Consider the following 16,102-nt stretch of genomic DNA (forward strand, 5'->3'; position numbering starts at 1 on the left):
TGCCGTGGAGCAGCTGAGCCTGTGAGCCACAACTACTGAAGCCCTCATGCCTAGAGCCCATGCTCCGCAACAAGAGAAGCCACCACAATGAGAAGCCCACGCACCACAAAGAAGAGCAGCCCCCGCTCTCCTCAACTAGAGAAAGCCTGCGCACAGCAACCAAGACCCATCACAGCCAAAAATAAATAAAAACAAAAAGACAAGCCCTTCCCTTGGGAGCTTACAGACATGGGCTGTTATGTGGGGTTCTTTTTAGATTCTGCAGGGCCTATGTGTGGGTGTGCATTTGTATGACCAACACACTTCACTTCAGGATGCCTTGCTCAGCTGTTCTCGGCTGCCTGGGTCTCCTGGTTATCACCACTGAACACTTTGTTCTCACCTCATTTATCAGTGGAAAAGCATTTGGACATAGGGATGTCATCAAGATTCTCCCCTAGGCACCTGTCTTGATACACTCCCCACGGACGTGCCATGGTGGTTTTTATAAAGCCACGTCAGGCTGCTGCCCACCTTCATTTCCAGACCTCCTGGCTATACCCCAAACCCACAAAACTCACATGGAAAAAATGTCTTACAGCCTCTTACATAAATGTCTTATGAGGTTTCACACCTTCTTATTTTTTAAACCTACTTCATATTGTGGTATCATTGCCTCGAATCAGCAATGAGAAGGCATATAGCTCTGAGCTAAAAGGTGCTGGGTACCGGGATGTTTATAGCATCATGAATGTGCTGGTGCTTGAGGTCATACCTCATGTTTCCTGTCTCATTCCAGCACCATGGCTGGCTTCTTAATAGGATGGAGGATTAGGACCATCTTTTGGTCAAACCACTACCGTCCCTTCCCCCAACCACCAAGTAAACATTTCTGACCTTTGAAGAGGTGAGGAGGGAATGGGTCTTAGCTTACCCTGCTCAGAGCCAGCACCTGACAGAACAGGTGCGTGTGGTAGCTTGAGAGATTTTGAGTTCATGCCTACTTATCTTGAGCTTCTGGGGCTGAAACATTGGGGGCATGAATCCTAATTTGATCAGATCTACATGGCCCATGGTCCATCCTGGCTACTAGGGCCAGAGTCTGTGACCAGCATACCCCACCACCATCACAACAAGCTTCCAGAAACCTCTTTAGAAGCCATGTTTTGGCACTGTGGGGAGAGGTTTTGAAGACAGGCCTGCACCTGGACCCTCCGTCCACCTCAGACTTCCTGAAACAGAACCACACCCATTTTTCATTACTTCAATGTAACTGTGCCACCTAGAAACACCCCTGCCCTCACCCCCCGGGCACCTTCTGACTAAATGCAGTGAGTTGGTATAGCTGAAAATAAATCCAACCAGGAAAGCGTTGACAGATATGTGGATTTTAGTGGTGGTTCCACGAGGACACAGAGGAGGCAGTTATACATCCGTCACAGGTCCCCAAACACTCCTCTGCCTTTTGCCCTCCTCTCTCTTCCCCCTTCCACATGGGCTCCAGCCAAGCCCCTTAGGCCCTTCCCCTGCATCTCTTCTCCCAAAACTTCAAAAATAAGCCCAGGCATTAGCTAAACTTGAGACCATCTCTTCCTCTTCAAGTATACTTCTGGTATGAGAAGCCCTTCATTTATCTCCAGCCTGTTTTCTAAATACTCCAAATTAAGTCAGACTGTTTCATCTCTGACTCTAAACCCAGGGATTCTGATGGAGCAGAGGAGGAAGAATGACATTCCAGTAGAATCCACAGTAGATATTTGATCCTTTTGTGACTGTATCTTCCTTGACACATTTGCTGGAGTCTACAGATTATTCTCAGACGGAGGCCAGCAAGACGTCCACCCACTTTAGGCCTCCCTTTGTGGGGTGACATTCTCAAATGTTTTGTGTTCTTTGAGGGACATAAGTGAAGGTTATGTGTAGGGTAGGATTGGGTGACATTTTCTGCCCTGTTTTGTTTCTGCTTTTGTCAGCCATCCGTGAGGCCTGTATTTGGAGTTAGGCTAACAGCTCTTCATTTCTATTTTATCTACATTTTCCAGCTCCGAACATCTCTGGGAAAGGGAAGAGCATTTATTCGCTACTCCTTGGTGCACCAGAGGTTGGCCGACACCTTACAGCAGTGCTTCATGAACACCAAAGTGACCAGGTAAATACATGACAGTGCTGGGCTTTACCCACACCATTCAGAAATGACCCAAAGTCCCCTCATTAATAATAACAATACAACTTATAAGTCAGACAGAGAAAGACAAATATCATATGATGTCACTTATATGTGGAATCTAAAAAACAGTATGAATGAACGTATTTATGAAACAGAAACAGACTCACAGACATAGAAAACAAACTTATGGTTACCAAAGGGGGAAGTGGGGAGAGGAATAAATTGGGAGTATGGGATTAACAGATGCACACTACCATATGTAAAATAAACAGAGATTTACTGTATAGCACAGGGAACTATATTCAATATCTTATAATAAGCTATAATGGAAAAGAATAAAAAAAAGAAATATAGATATGTACATGTATATGTGTAACCAAATCACTTTGCTGATTAGTACACCTGAAACTAACACAATATTGTAAATCAACTAGACTTCAATTTAAAAAAAAATGGTGATGCTACTTACAGTACACAAGATGGAAACCATCAATGTCCAATGATGGGAGGCTGTTAAATTACAGCAAATTAGAACTTCCCTGGTGGCACAGTGGTTAAGAATCTGTCTGCCAATTCAGGGGACACGGGTTCGAGCCCTTGTCCTGGAAGATCCCACACGCCGCGGAGCAACTAAGCCCGTGCGCCACAACTACTGAGCCTGCGTTCTAGAGCTCACGATCCACAACTACTGAAGCCTGCATGCGTAGAGCCCGTGCTCCACAACAAGAGAAGCCACTGCAATGAGAAGTCCGTGCACCACAACGAAGAGTAGCCTCCACTTGCCGCAACTCGAGAAAGCCGCGTGCAGCAACAAAGACACAGTACAACCAAAAAGAAAAAATAATAAATAAATAAATGAATTTATTTTTAAAAATTACAGCAAATTATTTTAAATGACATAGCAAGGCATCATTTAAAATTGCAATAAGGTATACCAAAACGTGATCTGAATTACCATATTTTAGTATATGTTACCACCCTTTTGCTAATATACATATGATTTAAGTAGCGCCATGACTGTCCAGGTTAGACTGTATAGGGTTAAAGGAGGAACTAATTATGTAAGCCTTGGTAGCTGCCCAAGAGTGAGGAAGAGGTGGTCTCCCCTCCCCACCTTTTCTTTGATTATAAAAATGTACCCTACTCTGTTCTTGGGGCTGCTGCGCTGCCTTGCTTGCCCACTTGTATCTCTCACAAGTTTCCTATGCTAATAAACTCACTCTTTGCCTGCCAAATAAATAAATAAATAAAATTGCAATAAGGAAGTCTATATAGCAACAAGGAAAATAACAATATAATAATCAATGAAAAAGAATGCAAATCTTATCTATCCTAATGGCAACAATGAAATTACAAAAAAATATATAAAAGAATTAGAAAGTATATGAGAACATGAGGAGGCGGAGTCAAGAGGGTGGTGTGGGAAGACGCAGAGTTAGCGTCTCCCCACAACTAGGGTGCCTGCCAGCCGCTGGTGGGGGACTCTGATGCCCAATGAGATGGGAGGAAACCCCAGAGTGAACCAGTAGGGGGACTGAAGGGGGAGGAGAAGTGGAGGCCAGACAGGATCAGTGCCCCTGAGGCCGGGGAGATCAGGAGAGGCAGGCGGGAGGGACCACCCAGGAGGGGCAGAGGGCATTTGCCCTGCCAACTTGAGTCCAGGAAGACCGCTGGGCGTCCAAGAAGCCCGCTGGGCTCCCAGGTAGGTCCCCTGCCCTCTGAGACCAGGGGTGGGGAGCATGCCTGGGCCCCTTCTGTTCCTTGAGCCTAAGCTGCACCCCCAACAACCCCCAGGGTGTTTTCCAGCCCTGTGGGTCCTGAGCATTGGCCCCGCCCACCACCCAAACCTCATCCTTGCTTAGGCCCCACCCTCCACAGGCAAGGCCTTTTCCCCCCGTTTTAAATTTTTATTTGTTTTTTTTTTTTTTTTTCCCCTTCTCTTTTTTACTATTGTGGTACTCATGTACCTTACGGTTGTTGATTCATCTATATTTTTATTTTTATATTTTTCCTAATATATCTGTTAGTTTCCTAGTCTAATTTTATTTTTTACTTTGCTATTGTTGTATGTTTCTTTTCCTGCTGCCCCAGGCAGCTTGCGGGATCTTGGTTCACGAGCCCAGGGTTGGGCCAAAGCTCCTGCAGTGGGAGCTCCAAGTCTGAACCACTGGACTAACAGAACCTCAGAACCCAGGGAATATTCTTTGGAGTGAGGTCTCACGGAGCTCCTCATCTCAGCACCAAGACCCAGCCCTACCCAATAGCCTACAAACCCTAGTGTTAGAAGCTTCAGGCCAAACAACCAGTAAGACAGCAGCACAATGCCACTCATTAAAAAAAAAAAATGAGATGGCAAAAAAATATGTCACAAATGAAGGAGCAAGGCAAAAACCTACAAGACCAAATAAATGAAGAGGAAATAGGCAATCTACCTGAAAAAGAATTCAGAGTAACGAGAGTAAAGATGATCCAGAATCTCGGAAATAGAATGGAGGCATGGATTGAGAAAATACAAGAAGTGTTTAACAAAGATCTAGAAGAACTAAAGAACGAACAAACAGAGATGAACAACACAATAACTGAATTACACTAGAAGGAATCAATAACAGAATAATTGAGGCACAAGAATGAATAAGTGAGCTGAAAGACAAAATGGTGGAAATAATTGCCGAGGAGCAGAATAAAGAAAAAAGAATGAAAAGAATTGAAGACAATCACAGAGACCTCTGGGACAACACTAAACGCACCAACATTCAAATAATAGGGGTCCAAGAAGAAGAAGACAAAAAGGGTCTGAGAAAATATTTGAAGAGAATATAGTTGAAAACTTCCCTAACATGGGAAAGGAAATAGTCACCCAAGTCCAGGAAGCACAGAGTCCCATACAGGATAAACCCTAGGAAAAGCACACCAAGACACATATTAATCAAACTAACAAAAATGGGGCTTCCCTGGTGGCGCAGTGGTTGGGAGTCCGCCTGCCGATGCAGGGGACACGGGTTTGCGCCCTGGTCCGGGAGGATCCCACATGCCGCGGAGCGGCTGGGCCCGTGAGCCATGGCTGCTGGGCCTGCGCGTCTGGAGCCTGTGCTCCGCAACGGGAGAGGCCACAGCAGTGAGAGGCCCGCGTACCGCAAAAAAAAAAAAAAAAAAAAAAAAAACTAACAAAAATGAAATTCAAATAAAAAATATTAAAAGCAGCAAGGGAAAAACAAAAAATAACATACAAAGGAGTCCCCATAAGGTTATCAGCTGATTTTTCAGCAGAAACTCTGCAAGCCAGAAGGGAGTGGCAGGATATACTTAAAGTGATGAAAGAGAAAAACCTACAACCAACAGTACTCTACTCAGCAAGGATCACATTCAGATTCAATGCCAAAGTCAAAAGCTTTTCAGACAAGCAAAAGCTAAGAGAATTCAGCACCACCAAACCAGCTTTACAACAAATGCTAAAGAAAGTCCTCTAAGCAGGGAAACACAAGAGAAGAAAAAGGCCCACAAAAACAAACCCAAGGGCTTCCCTGGTGGCGCAGTGGTTGAGAGTCTGCCTGCTGATGCAGGGGACACGGGTTCGTGCCCTGGTCTGGGAAGATCCCACATGCTGTGGAGCGGCTAGGCCCGTGAGCCATGGCTGCTGAGCCTGCGCGTCTGGAACCTGTACTCCACAACGGGAGAGGCCACAACAGTGAGAGGGCCGCGTAACGCAAAAAAAAATAAAAATAAAAATAAAGAAAATGGTAATAGGCACATACATATCGATAATGACCTTGAATGTAGATGGATTAAATGCCCCAACCAGAAGACACAGACTGGCTGAATGGATTCAAAAACAAGACCCATATATATGCTGTTTACAAGAGACCCACTTCAGACCTAGGGAGACTTACAGACTGAAAGTGAAGGGATGGAAAAAGATATTCCATGTAGATGGAAATCAAAAGAAAGCTGGAGTAACAATACTCATATCAGATAAAATAGACTTTAAAGTAAAGAATGTTACAAGAGACAAGGAAGGACACAGCATAATGATCAAGGCATCAATCCAAGAAGATATGACAATTATAAATGTTTATGCACCCAACATAGGAGCACCTCAATACATAAGGCAAATGCTAAAAACCATGAAAGGAGAAATCAACAGTAGCACAATAATAGTAGGGGGCTTTAACACCCCACTTCCACCAATGGACAGATCATCCAGACAGAAAATAAATAAGGAAACATAAGCTTTAAATGACATAATAGACCAGATAGATCTAATTGATATTTATAGAACATTCCACCCAAAAGTGGCAGAATACACTTTCTTCTCAAGTGCACATAGAACATTCTCCAGGATAGATCACATCTTGGGTCAGAAATGGAGCCTCAGAAAATTTAAGAAAATTGAAATCATATCAAGCATCTTTTCTGACCACAATGCTATGATTTTGGAAGTGAATTACAGGAAAAAAAACTGTAAAAAACACAAATACATGGAGGCTGAACAGTGCAGTGCTAAATATCCAAGAGATCGCTGAAGAAGTCAAAGAAGAAATTAAAAAATACATAGAAACAAATGAGAAAGAAAACACAATGACCCAAAACCTATGGGATGCAGCAAAAGCCGTTCTAAGAGGGAAGTTTATAGCAATACAATGTCACCTCAAGAAACAAGAAAAATCTCAAATAAACAATCTAACCCTACACTTAAAACAGCCAGAGAAAGAAGAACAAAGAAAACCCAAAGTCAGTAGAAGGAAGGAAATCATAAAGATCAGAGCAGAAATAAGTGAAATAGAAACAAAGAAAACAATAGCAAAGATCACTAAAAGTAAAAGCTGGTTCTTTGAGAAGATAAACAAAATTGATAAACCCTTAGCCAGACTCATCAAGAAAAAAAGGGAGAGGACGCAGAGCAATAAAATTAAAAATGAAAAAGGAGAAATCACAACGGGCACTGCAGAAATACAAAAGATTATAAGAGACTACCAGAAACAACTATATGCCAATAAAATGGACAACCATGAAGAAATGGACAAATTCTTAGAAAGGTATAACCTTCCAAGACTGAACCAGGAAGAATTAGAAAATATAAACAGACCTATCACAAGTAATGAAATTGAAACCGTAATTAAAAATCTTCCAACAAACAAAGGTCCAGGACCAGATGGTTTCACAGGCAAATGCTATCAAACATTTAGAAAAGAGCTAACACTGATCCTTCTCAAACTCTTCCAAAAAATTGCAGAGGGAGAAACACTCCCAAATTCATTCTATGAAGCCACCATCACCCTGATAGCAAAACCAGAAAAAGATATCACAAAAAAAAAAATTATAGACCAATATCACTGATGAACATAGATGCAAAAATCTTGAACAAAATACTAGGAAACAGAATCCAACAGCACATTAAAAAGATCATACACCACAATCAAGTGGGATTTATCCCAGGGATGCAAGGATTCTTCAGTATACACAAACCAGTCACTGTGATACACCACATTAACAAATCAAGGAATAAAAACCATATGATCATCTCAATAGATGCAGAAGAAGCTTTTGACAAAATTCAACACTCATTTACGATAAAAACCCTCCAGAAAATGGGCATAAAGGGAACCTACCTCAACATAATAAGGGCCATATATGACAAACCCACAGCAAGCATCATGCTCAATGGTGAAAAACTGAAAGCATTTCCTCTAAGATCAGGAACAAGACAAGGATGTCCATTCTCACCACTGTTATTCAACATAGTTTTGGAAGTCCTAGCCACAGCAATCAGAGAAGAAAAAGAAATAAAAGGAATCCTAATTGGAAAAGAAGTAGTAAAACTGTCACTGTTTGCCAATGACATGATACTAAACATAGAAAATCCTAAAGGTGCCACCAGAAAGCTACTAGAACTAATCAATGAATTTCATAGGGTTGCAGGATACAAAATTAATGCACAGAAATCTCTGGCATTCCTATACACCAACAATGAAAAATCCGAAAGAGAAATTAAGGAAACACTCCCATTTTACCATTGCAACAAAAAGAATAAAGTACCTAGGAAAAATCCTGCCTAAGGAGGCAAAAGACTTGTACTCAGAAAACTATAAAGCAGTGGTGAAAGAAGTCAAAGATGACAAACAGATGGAATATACCATGTTCTTGGATTGGAAGAATCAATATTGTGAAAATGACTATACTACCCAAAGCAATCTACAGATTCAATGCCATCCCTATCAAACTACCAGTGGCATTCTTCACAGAATTAGAACAAAAAATTTTACAATTCGTATGGAAACACAAAAGACCCCGAATAGCCAAAGCAATCTTGAGAAAGAAAAATGGAGCTGGAGGAATCAGGCTCCCTGACTTCAAGCTATACCACAAAGCTACAGTAATCAAGACAGTGTGGTACTGGCACAGAAACAGAAATATAGATCAATGGTACAGGATAGAAAGCCCAGAGATAAACCCACACACATATGGGCACCTAATTTATGACAAAGGAGGCAAGAACATACAATGGAGAAAAGGCAGCCTCTTCAATAAGTGGTGCTGAGAAAACTGGGCAGCTACATGTAAAAGAATGAAATTAGAACACTCCCTAACACCATACACAAGAATAAACTCCAAATGGATTAAAGACTTAAATGTAAGACCAGACACTATAAAACTCTTAGAGGAAAGCATAGGAAAAACACTTGTTGACATAAACCACAGCAAGATCGTTTTTGACCCACCTCCTAGAGTAATGGAAATAAAAACAAAAATAAACAAATGGGACCTAATGAAACTTCAAAGGTTTTGCACAGCAAAGGAAACCATAAACAAGACGAAGAGACAACCCTCAGAATGGGAGAAAATATTTGCAAATGAAACAATGGACAAAGGATTAATCTCCAAAATATACAAACAGCTCATGGAGCTCTGTATCAAAAAAACAAACAACCCAATCCAAAAATGGGCAGAAGACCTAAATAGACATTTCACCAAGGAAGACATACAGATGGCCAACAGGCGCATGAAAAGATGCTCAACATCACTAATTATTAGAGAAATGCAAATCAAAACTACAATGAGATATCCCCTCATGCCGGTTAGAATGGCCATTATCAAAAAATCTAGAAACAATAAATGCTGGAAAGGGTGTGGTGAAAAGGGAACCCTCCTGCACTGTTGGTGGGAATGTAAATTGATATAACCACTACGGAAAACAGTATGGAGGTTCCTTAAAAAACTGAAAATAGAACTACCATATGACCCAGCAATGCCACTACTGGGCATATACCCTGAGAAAACCATAATTCCAAGAGACATGTACCACAGTGTTCATTGCAGCACTATTTACGATAGCCAGGACTTGGAACCAACCTAAATGTCCATCAACAGATGAATAGATAAAGAAGATGTGGCACATATATACAATGGATATTTCTCAGCCATAAAAAGAAACAAAATTGAGTTATTTGTAGTGAGGTGGATGGACCTAGAGTCTGTCATACAGAGTGAAGTAAGTCAGAAAGAGAAAAACAAATACCGTATGCTAATGCATATATATGGAATCTTAAAAAAAAAAGTACTGATGAACCTAGTTGCAGGGCAGGAATAAAGAGGTAGACATAGAAAATGGACTTGAGGACGTGGGGTGGGAGGTGAAGCTGGGGCGAAGTGAGAGTAGCATCGACATATATACACTATCGAATGTAAAATAGTTGTCTGGTGGGAAGCAGCAGCCTAGCACAGGGAGATCGGCTCCGTGCTTTGCGATGTCCCTAGAGGGGTGGGATAGGGAGGATGGGAGGGAGGCTCAAGAGAAAGGGGATATGGGGACATGTGGAAGTTCGCTTTGTTGTGCAACAGAAACTAACAGTATTGTGAAGCAGTTATACTCCAATAAAGATCTATTTAAAAAAAAGTATATGAGAACATGATTTGATAAAGGATAGGATTATGTATATTTTTCTTTTTAAATTATTGTTTTTGCAGTGAACAGTTCTTCAGCACTTTTCAGCATGTATTAAAGTGTATAACATCTCTGAAACAAGTTCAGAAGACCTCAAATAAATGTGATAAACTAAACAATAATAATGACAACCACAGCAGCAGTGCCTGTCTGTGTCACACCCTGGCACAAGCAGGGACCTCCCCCTGTCATCCTCCTCTCCCCTTCCCTACCACAGTCCTTGGCGCACATTGGGCGGTAGCACTGAGCTTTCACAGGTGAGGAAAGTGAGGCTCAGAGAGGCCAAATGCCTCTCTGGGCCCCACTGATGCTGAGGCAGAAAGCAGGAGCTTGGGTCTAGGTCTCTGAACTCCTAATGCCAGGTAGTTTCCTCTGGTGGATGGCAGGTCCTTGGTGCTGGCACTAATGGGCAGACCCCACTGGTCACCCTGGACCAGTGGGTTGCAGCCTTGGCCTCTCATCAGAATCACCTGTGGGGTTTTTAACACCAACAAGCCTGGGGCCTCACCTGAGACACTGAGCCAGCACCCGCCCCATGGGTCTGGGCTCCCTGGAGATTGTGACGAGTGACCAGATTGGGAGCCTTTGTGCCCCTAGTGCTGAAGCCTCAGCAGGAGGTGAAGGAGGAGGGAGAGGTGGGCTTGAGCGTGTAAGGTGGGGAGAGGGTGTCAGATTAGGAGCCGCATATCAGCTGCCAATCAGCTGAACCTCTTCGGCTCGCCCGGCACCCCTTTTCCAGCTCTGCCTCCCCTCTACCTCTGGAGTGTTCTTCCAGTTAATTAAAAGAAATACTTCTGAATTAAAGGAAGACCATTGGGGGGGAATATTTTGTTTCATTTTGTCACCTTTAAGATTGATTTGCATAAATGTGTATTGCTCTTGCATGTGCCAGCCTTTGTGAATGCATGTGAGTTGAGAACCTCTGCACATTTGATTTGAAGGTATTTTGTTGTGATGTTTGGTGAAAACTGTCATAAACAGCTTGACTCCCAGTGTATCCCAGTTCAGCCGAGTAGCTCATTAAACTCATCAGTGTTGTCTTTTTGTTTTTGCTTTTTTTTGCGGTACGCGGGCCTCTCACTGCCGCGGCCTCTCCCGCCGCGGAGCACAGGCTCTGGACGCACAGGCCCAGCGGCCACGGCTCACGGGCCCAGCCTCCCCGCGGCATGCGGGATCCTCCCGGACCGGGGCACGAACCCGCATCCCCTGCATCGGCAGGCGGACTCCCAACCACTGCACCACCAGGGAAGCCCAGTGTTGTCTTTTTAATTCTTATTGCTTCACGTGAAGTGAAACAACTACCACTTCCAAATGGAGATGTTTTGTTCCTTGGCTTTTATGTTGGTGTCTGGACAGAAATTAGCAGTGAGTTCAGTGTCCTGTATTGAGTTCTCTGGAGGGGACAGAAGACAAGATTTTCTTTGAAAAAAGAAGTGTTCTGGGGCTTCCCTGATGGCGCAGTGGTTGAGAGTCCGCCTGCCGATGCAGGGGACATGGGTTCGTGCCTTGGACTGGGAAGATCCCACGTGCCGCGGAGCGCTGGGCCCGTGAGCCGTGGCCGCTGAGCCTGCGCGTCCGGAGCCTGTGCTCCGCAACGGGAGAGGCCACAGCAGTGAGAGGCCCGCGTACCGCAAAAAAAAAAAAAAAAAAAAAGTGTTCTTTCCCCTACAACTGCCTTTTCTTGGACAGTAATTCAGATTTAAGGTTTCTCTCATTCATTTGGAAATAGGTATGATATAAATAATAAATAAGCATATAATTCATTTCAGTAATTTCCCTGAAGAAGAGCAAACTTATTTGAGAGTTATGTGCTCCTACAGTGAAAATCAAATTGGGGTGTATGTGTATGTGTCTGTCTTTAATTAATTTAGTAATCTGAGTTGGAATTTGATGAGGCAGAGCCTTACTGGGAGGACTGATTTCTTGCCTTTCTTTATGTACTCCTGTACTTGACCCCTTTTTATGTTTCCCTGCAGTGACTGGTACTACGCAAGGAGCCCCTTTCTGAAGCCAAAGCTGAGCTCTGACATCGTGGGCCAACTCTACGAGCTGACTGACATCCAGTTTGACCTGGCATCGAGGGGCTATGACCTGGATGCTGCCTGGCCGACGTTTGCCAGGTACCTTGAAGAATTAATTGCTTGATTGAGAAGAGCAGAAAGAGATGTTTGAAGTTTTGAAGCTTGCCACCAGTCTACTCAAAGCAGTTTTGCTCATGCAGTAAATTACCTGTAGCTTTGCAACTCTTATCCTTGCTAATTTTACAGACTTGGTTGAATCGTGACTAGCGATAGCATCTGGAGGCTCCAACCTTAAACTAACCTAACTGGCCAGGTGGCATGAGTCAGTGGAGACGCATATGTGAAACCCAAGGTTTTCAGATGTGTTAAGGGGCTTGGTGTGGGAGCAAGGGGGGAGCAAGTGGGCTTTTCCCCAATATGTTCTCATAGATACAGTTATCGTGGAGGCCAGTAAGAGAGGGAGCGAAGGCTCGTCCACGTAAGGGTTGCTGGAAAGGTTGCTCTGCTGTGTTTTCTTTTCCTACACCAGTACGGCACTCACACACTGTCTAACTGCATCCTCACAACCATTCCAGGAGCAAGGTGCTGAGGAAACAGGCTCAGAGAGTGGAGGGACTTGCCTAGATTCACACAGCTGGCAGGCAGCAGGGCCAGGGCCAGGGTACTAGACTTGAGTTAAACTCAAGTCCAGCATTCTTTGGTTTGTTTTGCTTTCTGTTAATAAGGTGGTGTTTTGTTTTGGTTTTTTTTCCAAGTTTTGTATTTCTTATTAGGGACTTCTTTCTATGGAGGAAAAAGTACTGACTATAATGGAACCCATTTGCCAACCACCAGGATTTAAGAGCTAACATTTTTGCCATATTTACTTTATGTCATTTTTAGAACTGTTCAATTTTAAAATCATTTCAGACTTACAGAAAAGTTGTAAAAATAGTACACAGTACTCATTCACTTTGATTCCTCAGTTATCAGTATTTTACCACAAACGTTTTAATCATTCTTTCTCTCTCTCTCTCTCTTTTTTTTTTTTTTTTCCGGCCGTGCCACGTGGCATGTGGGATCTTAGTTCCCCCACCAGGGATTGAACCTGCGCCTCCTGCAGTGGATGCGTGGAGGCTTAACCACTGGACCGCCAGGGAATTTCTTATCGTTCTTTATCTTTATGTAAACATGTTGGTTTATTTCCTGCATCATTTGAGAATAAGTTACAGACCTGATTCCCCTTTACTCCTAAGTACTTCATCGTGTATTTCCTAAAATCAGGGACATCCTTTCCTAAAGTCAGGGACATCTATATAACCTCAGTTCAATTGTTAAAATCACAGAACATTGATACAATACTGTTGTCTAATCTACAGACTGTGTTCAAATTTTAAGAATTACACCAGACATGTCTTTTATAATCCAGGATCACATGTCAGTGAATTGTTGGGTCTCCCTAGTCCTTGTTCATTTGGAACAGTTTCTCCTCTTTGCACAGACATTTTTGAAAAGTACAGGCCAGTTATTTTGTAAAATGTTCCTTAATTTGAGTTTGTCTAGTGTTTTCTCATTATTGGATTCAGATTAAGCATTTTTGGCAGAAATACCCGAGGTGTTGTGTCCTCAGCACGTTGTACCCAGAGACACAGGATGTTGGTTTGTTTCATTACTTGCAAGGTTAACCATGATCATTTGGTTAAGGTGGTGTTAGCCAGGTTTCTCCTAAAGTTCCTGTTTCTCTGTAATTTATATGTATCTTATGGGAAGACATTTTGAAACTAGGTTTTTTGTTGTTTTTTTTTTTTGCGGGTACGCGGGCCTCTCACTGTTGCGGCCTCTCCCGTTGCGGAGCACAGGCTCCGGACGCACAGGCTCAGCGGCCACGGCTCACGGGCCCAGCCGCTCCGCGGCATGTGGGATCTTCCCGGACCGGGGCACGAACCCGTGTCCCCTGCATCGGCAGGCGGACTCTCAACCACTGCGCCACCAGGGAAGCCTGAGACTAGGTTTTTATCCTGTTTCTTTTAAATCTCCCTCCTGTTAGTTTTAGCATCTGGTAAATCTTTCCTGAATCAGTTACTATCATGGTTACCAGAGTGATTTTCTGACTCCATCATTCCTTCTACACTAGTAGTTGGCATTCTATTGTAAGGAAGATCTTTTCCTTCTTCCCCATCTACTTATTCATTTATAGCAGTATTGACTCATGGATTCTTATTTTATTCAATAGGTTATATTCTGTCCCTGTAATTATTTTAAACCTTAAGGTGCCTTATATTTGGCCAAAGTCCCTTCAAGCTGGTTCTTGTGGGATTTTTTTTGTTATGTCTGATACCTTTTTTTTTAAAGAAATAAAATATTATAGATCCCAATAAAGCCCCACCCCACGGCCATCCTTTCTCCTTTTCTCCCTTCCTAGAAGTAATTACAACCCTGTAGTTAATGCATGTCATTCCCAAATATTTTTGTGTTTCACTACGTTGCCTGTAAATATTACGTATGTATAGTTGTATTATATATATATTTTTTTAATTTGCTACATTGATTGAATCATGAGAAGGCTATACTTTTGCAGGTTGCTTTTTTCATTCCACATTGTTTTTGAGATTTTTATCTGTGTTTGTACAGGGAGTTCTATAAATGTGGAGTAGGGCTGGCAAACCACGGCCCACAGGGCCGTGTGTAACACACCTTCATTTACCTATTGTCTATGGCTGCTTTCATGCTACAGTGGCAGAGTTGAATTGTGACAGAGCCCGTAAGGCTTGCCAACCGAAAATACTCACTATCTGGCCCTTTACAAAAAAAGATTGCCAACCTGTGGCATAGAGTATTCCATTGTGTGAGTAACAGTTTATCTGTTTCTCTAGTGATGTGGAGTTAGAAAGGTTCTGCTTTTTCCACCATGACGGTGCTGCCAGGAGCATCCCCACACATCACCTTATGCACATATGTGACTGTCTTTCAGGTAGATACTGAGAAGTGCAGTTGTTGGGTTGTGGAGACTAACAAGGTTTAAAGTGCAATAATTGCAGATTAAGGAGAAGATTCTGGTCGTTAAGTAAAAGTGTGTTTCGTTTGCAATGACTAGCGCCATCAAATAGAACTTTCTGCAGTGAGGGAAATGTCGTGTGTGAACCAGAAGAGGTCTTCCAGCCACATTACTCGTGTAACATAACGTAAAGCAGTGACCTCAAGGCCCGAAGCACAGCGTGACCTTTATTTACCAGATTGACTGTTGTTGGTTCCTCCCTGGTAGACAAGTTATGGCTGGCATCAAAGGTTCTAGGAAAACTTAAACTAAAAACTGGGAAATACTATGTTCACTTCGTTCCTTTTTGGCAGTGAGAGCAAAGCCATCATGCTTAGACTTCAACAGCGGGGTCCAGCTGCTACGACCAACCTGAATGTGTGCTTCGGTGGAAATTGTTGGATTTTGCCTTCTTACTGAACCCGGGAGGGCACTGCTGCTACCACCACCTGGTTGCCTAGTGACAACCAAGGCCTCCCCGAGTGTGTGTGTATGTGTGTGTGTTCCCTGCTCTGATGCAAGCATGTCTGTTTTGTGGCCCCGCAGGAGGACCCTGGGCACTGGCTCTTCTGCTTACCTATGGAGACCCCCCAGCCGAAGCTCCAGCATGAGCAGTTTGGTGAGCAGCTACCTGCAGGTAATGCCAAGAAGGCTGGGGACTCCCTCTCTGTCATGTCAACCAGGGCATGTTCTTGCCCCTCCCAGCTCAGGGGGATGTTCTCAGATGCCTGGTGTTCCAACCCGAGCGATATAACCCCTCAGTCCTACCCACTGTTTCCTCGAGTCCAGGTTTTTATAACCAAAAGGAATTTAGGCCTTTTAAAAACTAAATTCTTTTAAAAGCTTTTTAAAGTGTTTCAGAAGAAGTGGTTTGGCACTGTGATTAAAAGTGGCAAGGTCAAATCCTGACTGTCACTCGCCCCCTGTGTGACCCTGAGAAGGTGACTTACCCTGTCGAAACTTGAGCTCTCTCATCTGAACAG

General features: G+C 43.2%; 1 protein-coding gene across 3 annotated transcripts in view; it reads left to right on the forward strand.

The window, feature by feature from the left end:
- The window catches only part of FYCO1 (FYVE and coiled-coil domain autophagy adaptor 1), a 114,105-nt gene that overhangs the window by 43,947 nt on the left and 54,056 nt on the right, over positions 1–16,102 (forward strand). For all 3 annotated transcript variants that reach the window (XM_032649030.1, XM_032649033.1, XM_032649032.1), the window contains exons 5-7: positions 2,022–2,128; positions 12,062–12,205; positions 15,666–15,756. In XM_032649030.1, coding sequence (XP_032504921.1) covers positions 2,022–2,128; positions 12,062–12,205; positions 15,666–15,756 — 342 coding nt within the window. The remainder of the gene's footprint in view (positions 1–2,021; positions 2,129–12,061; positions 12,206–15,665; positions 15,757–16,102) is intronic.

The sequence above is a fragment of the Phocoena sinus genome, chromosome 11 (genome assembly GCF_008692025.1).
Source record: "Phocoena sinus isolate mPhoSin1 chromosome 11, mPhoSin1.pri, whole genome shotgun sequence".
NCBI lineage: Eukaryota > Metazoa > Chordata > Mammalia > Artiodactyla > Phocoenidae > Phocoena > Phocoena sinus.